General features: G+C 39.5%; 1 protein-coding gene across 2 annotated transcripts in view; it reads right to left on the bottom strand.

Moving 5' to 3' along the window:
- slc25a21 (solute carrier family 25 member 21) overlaps window positions 1-12,629 on the bottom strand; it is a 152,694-nt gene that overhangs the window by 2,009 nt on the left and 138,056 nt on the right. For both annotated transcript variants that reach the window (XM_038293371.1, XM_038293372.1), the window contains exons 6-10: window positions 12,230-12,289; window positions 6,223-6,330; window positions 5,952-6,116; window positions 2,705-2,886; window positions 506-558 (exon numbers count right to left, since the gene is read on the bottom strand). In XM_038293371.1, coding sequence (XP_038149299.1) covers window positions 506-558; window positions 2,705-2,886; window positions 5,952-6,116; window positions 6,223-6,330; window positions 12,230-12,289 — 568 coding nt within the window. The remainder of the gene's footprint in view (window positions 1-505; window positions 559-2,704; window positions 2,887-5,951; window positions 6,117-6,222; window positions 6,331-12,229; window positions 12,290-12,629) is intronic.

Below are 12,629 nucleotides of genomic sequence, written 5' to 3' on the forward strand. Positions count from 1 at the left end.
GGACTAAACTCGCTCCCACTTCTTTGCCGCCTCGGCCGTATCTAGACCCACAATGTGTAGCACAGACCACGCTTTAATAATGAGCATAATTAAAAAATGTCTGTGTCAAGCTTGCTGCAACACACTGCTGCAGGAGTATAACCAGGAAGCGAGGTAGGAGAGCAGAATAGGTTTAGCGCCACCGCAGCACGGGAGGGAGAATTACGCCCAGGAGCAAATGGATAAAAATAGACCGGAGGAAAAAAAAAAACATGAATCGATTCTCTTGCGGATGTGTCGATGCATCGGATCGTCAGCTTTTGGATCGATGCATCGATACAAAACCATTATTATTTACACCCCTAGTTAGGGTTAGGTATATGTTGGTAATAGTTGGGGTTAGGGTAAGGGTCTGGGTTAGGCCATGTAAAATGAATGAAAGTCAATGGAATGTCCCCACATGTCATGAAAATACAGCTTTGTGTGTGTGTGTGTGTGTGTGTAAACTGTCACTGAAAGTTTTTACCTGGTCCAAGTCTCATAATCTTGGGAACCAACCCCTTGTATAGAGCCAGGTAACTGCAATAAAAAAGGTACAATGTGTTCAGTTATTCATACAGACAAAAATGAGAAAGTTTTTTCCCAATTCTGCCTTTTTTCAAGAAATGTCTCTATCCTTTATTTGTTGATATCAAACAGGAAATAAAACAATCAGCAATTAGATTATTAGGTATTTAAATTGGTTTAATTCTAACAAAAGCAGATTTATCCTTAAGAGATGAAACATCAAAACAACAAAATCCTTTATTTCATTATAAGATTTATCAATCTGAGAAGAACCAGTCTGAAACATGTTTCTCATGTTTATGTTGATTGATCTCGCCTTGCTTTCCGTCCGTCTCCTTGCCGGCATATCTGTCACCCCATCGGCGACTAACCGGCAGCCTTGCAGAGTACCTGCACCTTAATGCGTTCAAGGTGATCAGTGGCTGCCTGCCTCTGCCTCGTGCTCCCTGTCCTGTTCCCTGCCCCCGCCATTGATGGCGTTAATAAGGCTCGACCCACTTCCTCCCTAGCCCTGTGTCTGATTAGATTGACCCGTGGAGCGCCGCGCGGCTCGTTAGGGTCTGCTTAACGACGTCTCCCATAGGGACCACTAATTAGCTGAGACTGTGTTGTGTTAAAGGAAGGGGACTGGATGTGGCGCAGGGGGCACAGTTTGTGCACGCCTGCCACAAGGTTGCAGTGCCATTCAGGCCACTACCCCCACCTCATCTATAAACTAACAACATCCACTAACGACAAACATCTCTTGGGGTCTTGTCTCACAGAGCGGCATGGGGGCAAAACAGAAAGCCTGAGGCAACTGCTACCATAACATACATCTTTTCTTGAAGCCTCTATTTGGAGCTGTCATTCTCTGAGGCTGGAATATATGTTCACAGTTATTACAGGAATGGTAAACTGCTGCAATAACAGATGAAACAGAGTTTACAGGATTTAAAATCTCTGTCTTATGGTTTGGATTAAATGTATAGTTCAGAAACGTAAGGTGGTGTTAAAAGCTTATAAACAATCAATATGTTTCTAGTATATTTTTTGCAGCTCAAACATTGATTGTGGCTGAAACTTCTGGCAAAACAACTGGAGTGAATAAATATATGTTGATTGCAAATCAAAAGGAGAAAGCTTTTAGTTTTCAAAAGGGTTTAGTTTTTTTTCTTTTACACAATCCATCAAGCACACACCTATGAACATATCATCCAAAGCCTTGGTAATCATGCTGTATGCAGATGGGTCTATAGAGAGATGACACTTTACTTGTGGCTTCAGGAGAAGCATGTTAAACATGCATCAAACATAAATGGTATTATGCCTGTGATCAGTGTTTGTAAGTTCCTTTGTTAACTTATAAATGACAAACATGTAAGATACCGCTTTCAAATTAAAATCCTCTTATCACTAATTGAAAGGCCTGGAAGACAGACCTGGTATCCCAACAGATACGCAACAAACCCAAGCAGAGAGTGGCATTAAGGCTCTTCCTAGCTACAGGACTGCCTGACCTTCCTCACTGCAATGTGTCCAACCTTTTCCGGGCTTTTTCGGTATTTCAAAGTGCCTCGATCTATATTACAACAGTTTAAGAAGCAGATTAATAAGCTTATATTCTCCCATTCTTTGAAAGAGGAAGGTGTATTTATGAGTAAATTGTTGAATTTAAGGCAGTCGTCTGAAATTCCAGTCCTTCAGGGTCCGTGTTTAACAACTTTTAGCTGACTGCACCCCTAACACACCTGACTCCAAGATCAGCTCATTAGCAGAGCTTTGCATAGCTTAACTGCATGCTAGTGAGGCAGTTTAACCATTTGATTCAGGTGTATAGGGCAAGGAGCAGCTCCAAACGTTGCAGGACAACCGAGACTTAAAGGTTTGAGCTCGGCATCCCTGGTTTAAAGGTTAGGATTGGCACAAACTATTCTAACGCTGTGGAAAGTGGAGGGTTTTTTTATGCAATAGAAGTCCACTTCAGTTTCAACCCTTTTTGAAATTACCATTACTTTCACTCTCTGGTGCCGACTACTCAAAATGTATTCTAAATGAAGACGCTGCAGGTAAGTTCTAAACTAATCTTTTAAAAGAAGCTGAAATTTAGTGTAGAGTGTAAAATGCTAATCACAAAAGAATAAAGAAATATCAGCTTTGTTTTACATGCTGCTCGTACCCCTCTTCGTGGGACACCAACGCCATGGTCTGGAAGCAGGTGCGGTACTTGATCTCTCCTGGTATTGCCTGGGGGCCTTGAATGCGGCTCTTTGCTACGTCGAAGGGAATATTCACACATGAGGAGATGGTTCCCGACATCAGGCCAATTGTAAATTTCCTCAGGAACTCTAATGTGGGGTCCTGTTAGAAGATAAAGTGGAAACTTATTATCTTGACAAGCAAAATTTTCCATATCTAACAGTGAGCTTGGAAAGCTTTATCTAAAACTTAAATATATAATTGCTGACAGAAGACAAAGATGACAGTGTTAAAAAAATAAAGCAACAGTTAGTTGACACTCATAGTAATTTGACACTGCGTATATTTTTACACTAGAGTGAAAGTGAAACAGAGTTGATGGGTCCGGAGCGTATGATTGCAAAGCTGGCATGAAAGCCCTGATCATTTTATGGTAGTAAAGGAGGGAGAGGGGGGTGGTTGGAGGGGCAGATATTTGCTTCCTGACTGTGGTGCAGCGTTATGATTGGCTGAGCAGAACCACATGTTCTTTGGATAGCCAAGACGGAGGATTTATAAACAGGGTTCATGCAGGCAGACTAGGGAGGCATATGGGGACAATTTGGGTAATTGGGCTTTGACTCGGCACAGGGGTATTACTGTACCAAAGAAGCCCAGACTAGAAGAGCTCTGACAGCTAATTGGCCAGGATATTTTTTACAAATGACAGCAGCCTCTCCGGTCCAGGGCTTTCTCAAGCGGCTGGACACCCCAAGAGCTGTGGTAAATCAACATCTAATCCCACTTCTTCTCTTTTTTTCAAGTGGGATAGGGGTAAAGGATAGGGTGAGGGGTGGGTGTGGGTGGTGGTATAGCCACGGCCTAAGTACACCCATCAACCCACTTCCTAACAGCCTTAGGCAAACATCTCCTCACACATCCTCTAGTGAATGATGGCAGTGTGCTATCTGCCTCCTATGTGCTATTCAAATGTCCGTACAGCAGGAGCCTGGGCTCGGTAATCTGAATTTGACTATTAACACGATTGACTTGAAAGCTCATTGCTCATGTTGCTGACATGTTGTAGCAATGGGCACATCAGTTCAGGTCACCAATATACACACAAGGCACACTTACAGTACAAGTGAACTATTTTTACTTTTGAAACATAATAACCACAAACTTTAATATGTTAGTGTAAAAAAGTGAGGTTGAGTACAAAAGAAAAAAGGGCTTTAAAAGAGAAAATCTGAAAAGGTATTGTTCTTATATCTCAGGATGTTTAGATTCAACCAGGGCTGCCTAATAAGTAAACAATATCCTTTTTTAATTAACTTAATCTTAGTATAAATTAGGGCTGAACAATCAATTCCATGTGCAATTCACAGTTTTGAGAAATGTCATTTTCGAACTGCACATGCACTCAATGTTGAGTCGTTTTACATTTAACAAGAGTAAAACACTCCATTTCTCACTGCAACACTTTAGATAGTGATGATACGCTTAAAATGAGTTTACTGCCACACAGAAGGGAAGAAAGTGCTGCAGCTAGTGTGCAGATTCATGCCCGGTAAAAGCTCTTGTGACAACAGACTTTGGCCATCAGAACAGAAGGCAAACATGTATGTGTTTGTGGTAATGCAGAGGAAAATTGTTATAAAATCGCAACTTTGATTCAAAAATAAAACAACAAGAAAATTTTTTGGAAGCTCACACAGCTCTATTATAATTCCAGCTGTTCTTGGTCTAAGAGTTTTCTTAGAGGACTTTAGTAGAACAGATTCAAAGAAGATAAAGTAATGCAGCGGACGAGTCAGTTTAAGCTTAAAAAGGGATTAATTAAAAAAAAACATCCCAGGCTTTGTACATCTTACTCAGTAATATTTAATCCAACATCCAAAAATGCAAAGTGTTGGACACAACTCCACACCTAACAAGAGATGGCTGTCCACCTAAATTGACCTTAAAGGACAGCTTTTAGATTTACATTTCACACATCTGATAAAAAGATGAAAGCTATAACTGAGGAAGGAGAAAGAGCAAACATGTGGAAGATGCTCCAGTCAGATTAGACCAAAATGCTGTTTTACATATAAACCTGAAAACAAAAACAATGTGAAGCAGAGGAGCAAAACTGAACATCACCATCGACATCACACACAATGAAACATGGTGTGTGCAGCGTGGATCTAAAGGAATACTTTTGTTTAGTCAAGACAGGTTACCTGCTTTGGGATAATGATATTATGCTAAATGCAGGGCAAAGAAGTGAATCTTTTAGCTTAAAAGATATTTGTATAATAGAGTGGCTTAGTAAAAGTCCAGTTTGAAATCTAGAAGACAATAGAGAGACAGGAAATGTCACCTTCACAGATGATCTCCACCTAAGCTGAGTTAGCAAAAAAAAAAAAAAAAAAAAAAAACAGATTTCCGTCTCTAGATGTGCAAAAACTGAAAGAGATGCATCCAAAAAGCTACGGAAAATATGTATGCCTAATATTTCATATAATGCATGACTTTATCATATTCTAGAAAAGAGAGAGAAATTTGATCTGAAAAAAAATATCAAAGTTCAAGAGGTATGAATTCATTTTAAAGTGATATTTTTAAAAGTTCGCACTTTCATTGGCCTGAATAACTGCAGTACACATACAATTGGATGAGAAATGGCCATAACCTAAGAAGAAAGTTATTCTAGTCACCCAGCCACATAATTATTATTCACAGAGAATGCCCACTTCGTCGTACATTATGCAGTTTTGGAAAAATGTTGAAAATATAACAGCAGGGCCTCCCACTGTAACCCCTCGAAAATAGTACGGTTGTCTGCTTCCAATTAGTTCATTGGACTTCTAATCTAATGCTCTGGTTTGTACATGTGGAAATGGCGTATGGTAACGTTTCCATTAAACAAAATTAACTTTTGTTTGGGCCATCAGGCACTGCCGGATGTGTAATCTGAAACTTTGAGGATGTTATGAAGAGCAAACAGACGAGGTATTAGCAGAGCTGATCTTGGAAGCTCCTTTCTGATTTCTGCTTCCTCCGTGCCGTGCAAGCTAATCATACTGTTAAACACTTGTTATTCTCCTGCAGCAATGTGGCTAGGACATGTGAGGATCACAGAGGCTGAGGTTAGCCAAATGTAGGCAGAGTCAGGAAAGGTTAGGAGGCACTGAAGCGCAGCAGCAGGAGTATACCACAGGAAAAAAACTCAAAGCAGCACAGATTTTTCACTTGCATATTACCGGGCTGGTGGGAATAGCATCTTTGACATTAAAGTAGAAGCCAAAGTAGATCATGTTGAAAACTCCATGGCGTCCCAGTGTTGATGTTAATCCTTTATTCAGACCTCTCAGTCCAAAACCATCTGACTTGATTATATACCGTGCTTGGGCAAAAGCAGAGGGTTGCTGCAGAGTACAGAAAATAAAGGGGTCTTGTCAAAGAGCTACAAGGAAAATGTGAACATGTAGCAGCACTTTTTACAAATTAAATGCGTATTTTGTTCCACTCTACCTCTTTGAAGGAATCTCTGTTGGCCTGCAGACTGACTTTCACCACTTCGAATGGATTGACAACAACAGCCTCAGTCAAGCCTGAGCCGAGGCCTGCTGCAGACAATGCCTGGAGGGAAGATGGACATTATTTAAACCCAAGGATAAGAGGATAATATTTGGGTATGGGTGTAGCAGATCAAAGGAACTGTTGCAGGTGACTTTCGAAACCTCAACGGTGAAGTGCTGTTTCAAGAACTCGTTCTGTTTTTTGTTTTGTTTTTTGTGTGTGTGTCATTTTTCTTTTTAAAAATGCAAATGCGTATGCGTCATGGTTGTCAGTGTCATTGTCAGACAAATGGCTGCAAAAACACACAAGACACCTGAGGGTGTTAGTTGACAATATGCTTGATGTTATCTGTTGGGTGAAAGGAAGGAGAATGAAAGAAAGCAAGACTGCTGCAGTTTCAAGTAATTTATAATTAAGAAGGCTTGTACAGTTTTTATTATCTAATATACCTGTTATATGATGAAAAATGAAATTTACACTGGGCTTTGCATTTCTGTGTGTTTGTGTGTCTTCATGTGCAAATGTATACCAATGCATGCTCAGCAAGAGGCGTAATGGGAACATGTCGAGAACGTGTCTGTAGCTCATTACTCTTCCTACTTCTTTATCCTGCTGTCAGAGCCGCAGGACCCATCCTCTCAGACATGCCTCGTGATGTTTACACAGCCAGGCGGCCATGTTTTAATTGCCTATTTGTATTATTACTGTGCGTGTCCTCATTAATCAGAGTGAAGGCATTCAGCAGTACCATGCTAACTAGGATATGGAGAAAGAGTTCTAATATCTACAGTAATAAAATTGCATAAATGATCTGAAGTGATTACAATGCTTGATATGGACAGACCTCAGAGGAATTTTTTAGTTGACAGGTCCAATGAAGGAAGAGGTGTAAGAGAAGTGGAACAAGAGCATGGATAAGGTAGGTAAACATTTCTCCTCCATTGGATATAAAACTAGCAAATGCGTTCTCTGTGCAGATGTAGCTTTGATTTGGCCTTACAGGTAAGAATCCATTACGGCAAGCAAATTGCAACTACATTGTGGCATTTGATAACCCCACCGTGGCAAGTTAAATCTAAGATTATTCAAAACTGAGCCACCATGAAGTTTAGTTTAATATCTCGTAATAAGAACCGCCCTCATGGCAGAAAACATCAACACTAAAAAAAATAAATATTGATTTAGGCTTTAAAAGCCATTTTGGTCAAACTGAAAATCTACACTTTGGTAAAGTGAAGAAAATAAGTATTTGAACACCCTGCTATTTAGCAAGTTCTCCCTCTTAGAAATCATGGATGGGTCTGAAATTGTCATAGTAAGTGCATGTCCACATAAGTGAAAGCCCTTTGGGAAACTCCTCCAACTCCCATTGTCATTGTGACACAGCACACACAAGTGAACACTGCACACCATGAAATTGCATTTATTTATTTAGTGCAAGGGGGCAGCCCTCAATGGCGCCCCAAGGGAGCAGTGTGGCGGGACGGTACCATGCTCAGGGTACCTCAGTCATGGAGGAGGATGGGGGAGAGCGCTAGTTAATTACTCCCCCCACCAACCTGGCGGGTCGGGAGTCGAACCGGTAACCTTTGGGATCCAAGTCTGACACCCTAACCGCTCACCCACGACTGCCCATAATCTAAAAAAAGAATCCAGAAATCACAATATATGATTTTTTTAAGTATATATTTGTATGATACAGCTGCAAATACATATTTGAACACCTCTATCAGCTAGAATTCTGACCCTCAAAGACCTGTTAGCCTGCCTTCAAACTGTCCATCTCCACTCCATTTATTATCCTAAATTAGATGCACCTGTTTGAGGTCATTAGCCACAAAAGGACATCTATCCACCCCATACAATCAGTGAGAATCCAACTACCAACATGGCCAGAACCAAAGAGCTGTCCAAAGACACTAAATTGTAAACCTCCACAAAGCTGAAAAGGGCTAACGGAAAATCGCCAAGCAGCTTGGAGAAAAAAAGGTCCACTGTTGGAGCAATCATTAGAAAATGGAGGAAGCTAAACATGACTGTCAATCTACCTCAGACTGGGTTACATGCAAGATCTCACCTTGTGGAGTCTTAATGATCCTAGGAAAGGTGAGAAATCAGACCAGAACTATGAGGGAGGAGCTGGACAATGATCTGAAAAGAGCTGGAACCAGCGTTTCCAAGGTTACTGTTGGTAATACCGTACACTAAGAGGTCATGGTTAAAAATCATGCATGGCACAGAAGGTTCCCCTGCTTAAACCAGCAAATATCAAGGCTCGTCTAAAGTTTGTCATTGACCATTTGGATGATGAGGCTGGGTCTTCCAACATGATAATGCCCTGAATCACACAGTCAGGATAACCAAGGAGTGGTTCTGTAAGAAGCACATCAAGTTCTGACATGGCCTAGCCAGTCTCCAGACCTAAACCCAATAGAGAATCTTTGGAGGGACAACCCAGGATTCTGACTGATCTAGAGACGATCTGTGTGGAGGAATGGGCCAAAATCCCTCCTGCAGACTGTGCAAAACTGGTGAAAAACTATAGGAAACGTTTGACCTCTGTAATTGCAAACAAATAGGACTGTATCAAGTATTAAGACAGAATTTCTCTGCTGTTTAAATACTTATGTGTTGATTTATTATACAAATAAATAGTTAAAAAAATCATACATTGTGATTTCATGATTTTTTTCCTTTTTTAGATTATGTCTCTCACAGTGGACATGCATCTATGATGGTAATTTCAGGCCCCTCCATGTTTTCTTAGTGGGAGAACTTTCAAAAACTGCAGGGTGTTAAAATACTTCTCATTTTATGTCTGGTTTAAAAAGGAAAACAATTATACAGTGTATACAAAAAAGTTTTTTTTCCCACATTAAGTTATGTCTCAGCCTTGTTCTACTTGGTTTCAAATTAATCTATTTCCTCAAAATTGTATACACAACATTCCAATCCAAAATGTGGGGAAAAAAATTCTTAGTTGTTGTAAATTCATTAAAAACAGAAAACTAAGAAACCACATTTAAGTAACTTTTCACAGCCATTCCCTTGTATTTAGTTATTCCACCATTTGCAGCAATTATAGCTTCATTTTTCTCTATTAGGTTGGACAGGAGATACCTGTGCATATCTATTTTCATTTGGATTTAAGTCTGGACTGTGGTTTGGCCTTCATGAAATTCACAGTGGTTGGCTTTGTGCTATGGGTCGCTGCCCTAGTCCCTGGAGCAGGTCTTTATCCGTGGTTGACAGTCATGAAGGCTTTGCTCTCTCCTCACAAGAGTACTGGAACTCTGACAGAATAACCATAAGGGTTCTTGGTCCCTGCCGTGAATAAACCCCCTCTCCCCCAATCACTAAGGTCAGATAGCTGAACTATTCTAGGAAGAATCCAGGTTTCAAACTCCTTCCCCTTATAAATAATGAAGGTCACTGTACTCATTAGGAGCTTCAAAGTAAGAGACAATTCAGCCTCTAGAGGTTTACAGACAATTTATCCAACCCCATGGTTAGTGTTTGTTCTCTGACATCCACTGTCAAATGAATGACCTTATATAGAAAGTTGTGTCTTTCCTAATCATGTCCAGTTAAGTTAATTTGCTACAGGTGTATTCTTTTTAGGCTCCATGAACATCTAAAGCAGGCATCCCCAAAGTCGGTCCTTGAGTGCAGTTGTCCTGCAGGTTTTAGAGGTTTCCCTGCTCCAGCACAGCTGATTTGCATTAATAGTTGATTAACAGGCTGTTTCTGAACTGCAATCATCAGCATCAGCTGTGCTAAATCAGAGAAACCTTTTAAAACCTGCAGGACAGCGGCCCTCGAGGACTGACTTTTTAGGATGCCTGATCTAAAGTATGAATAGTGGAGACAGTATGCACTTCAGCTCAATTCTGACGGTCACAGTAAAAACTGAGATTAGTTAAAAAAAAATTGATTACTTAGTTTTCCATTTTCTATAAATTTGCAGCAAAAAAAAAAAAAAAAAACTCTTTTTTTTTTTTACATTTCCACAGTGGAAATAAAGATGGAGAAAGATAAGGCACTGTGAATACTTTTGGGATGCACTGTATATAAAAACATGAGGCAGAATCCGCAGAACAAGCCAAAGCCTGATCTTTCAAGAGATCTGAGAGTTTTTCCAGGACATAAAAAATTAAGGTTTTTTATTAGGTTCTGCAGGAGTCTCCCCTTGAAATGTTTGTATGTTTGGTTACATTAAAAATAGTAACTTTAATGTAGTTCATTGGATTTTATGTGATAGTCCAACACAAAGGAGAACATAACTATAAGGCCAAATGAAACTGGCAGTTTTTCAAGATTTTTTGAGGAATAGAATCCTGAACAGTGCGGTGAAAATTCCAGCCTAGAGAGTCAATACTTTGCAGAACTCTCTGTCACAGTTATTACAACAGCAAGGGTTTTAGGAGATAAAACACAGAACAAAAGACAGACATTTCTGCCCTTTCTACTTTCACTAATCTTCCCCTCACCTCTTCTTTGTCCCTTTTAAACCAAATCATCCCCATCGGCCTGATGCATGTTTTACATTAGTGATGGCAGTTTGGGGTGTTAGTTTACCATCAGACATAGTCATTTGCATGTAGGCCAATGAGAATTTCGGTCTCATCAAAATAAACACGTTCTTCCATGTGTTTGCTGCGTTATCTGAAGCCAGGATCAAATATGTCTTTCTTTCAATCATTTCTTTGTGCAACACTAGGTCGGAGTGATAAAAAAAGGAAAATAAAATCTTTTGAAGTACCTCACCAACAGCTGTCCTTTCAACTGATTATTTTAAGTTTAACTAAGGTCCCTTCTGCTCCTCTCGAGTTTGAATGTGTAATGTTGTCCTTACTTGCTTTGTTAAATGTACAGTCATGTCTTGGCTTTAAACTTCAGGTAACTTTACGTTTCATTTCTCTGCTGTGAACCTCGGTTTTCATGATGCCATTTTTTCCCTAATTGTCTATAACAAAACTCTGAAGCTTTCAAAGAAAAGACAGATTTGGGTTTGGATTCAAGTATACACAGGAGGACTGCCTACAAATCAGATGCAGTTTTAATGTAAATTGATCCCTTAAATAAAGGATCACAAAAATATCTTACACTTGTCGGATTTTTCTTAAAGATATTTAAAAACCCATTTACGCTTTTTTCTACTTGTGAATATTTTTTTTTCCAAAATAGCCCTGATAAACGCTCTTACTGCTAATCTGTTGATTATCATGAAGGTAACTAACTAAAGCCAAATTATACACAAAACTCCATAAGCCCCAAAACAGGCCAACAGATTGCATGTTTACCATTTCTCTTCCAAGACTTCCTTGAGTTTTGGCTTGGAAAAAAACAAACAAAACAAAAACCATAAATTTTAAACAACAATCAACCTCACAGGTTTGATTTAGCAACTTATTAATATGTTATAGTGTTATTAATATAACACTATTAGGCCTGGCATTTCTGAATGTCTGTCAGTCATCAAGGATGCTTAGTGCTTAACATTTGACAAAGGTTGTATTCAAGGCTTTTGTTGGTTGATCCCTACTTAGAGATATTTCTGTTTGTCCAGTGCCATCTAATATGTCTCAATGCCTTATAAAAGAAAAGCAGTGCTGTATTGGATATAAAAAAATATATATACTTAAAATAAACTACCAAGCGTCTACAAGGAGCTGTGTCAATAGATGTATAATGCCAAGAAATGTAATAATCTAGAATGAGCAAAATGGTCATGCAGTTATGCATTACTTATTCTTGAAGCACCACTAAAGGCTGAATATTAAGAAGAATATTTGCACTTACATGAAGTATTATTCCTGCTAAAATTCTTCATGGTTCTTTAAACAGACGTTTGGCAGGTAAGCAGAGCTCAGCTGAACTATTCTTCCTGGTTCTCTGTGTACGTTTATTATTTTTTTAAGCAACGGTGTACTTAGGTGCTGCTGTTTGGCAGACTCACCAAACCCGGAGACAAAGGGCTCAGACTCAGCAACTTCTTGTACTGCTCAAAGGTGAAAAACTGCAAAGGAAAAATGAGGATTAGCAAGCAACACCATCTACATACAGTACGAACAGAGACGCATCTAATTCATCTTTATTCCAGGAACAGAAACTGATCTTAAATCTTGTCATGTCTGTTTGTTTCTAAGGGGTTTGAATATGATGTTGCATAGAGGCCCATTTCTCTCAGCCACCCTCTGGGCTGGATGAGGAACTATACTCATCTTCTCATCTAAAGGGTTAAAAATATTCTCAAAACAATTCACTGTAAGATAACTGCAGCAAATATCCACATCTTAGTGGACCAGATTGATACAAATGCAATAAACGAGTTGTTTGGAAACAAACCATTTTCTGTC

The sequence above is a fragment of the Cyprinodon tularosa genome, unplaced genomic scaffold, assembly GCF_016077235.1.
Source record: "Cyprinodon tularosa strain WSP-4 unplaced genomic scaffold, ASM1607723v1 ctg325, whole genome shotgun sequence".
NCBI classification, from domain to species: Eukaryota; Metazoa; Chordata; class Actinopteri; order Cyprinodontiformes; family Cyprinodontidae; genus Cyprinodon; species Cyprinodon tularosa.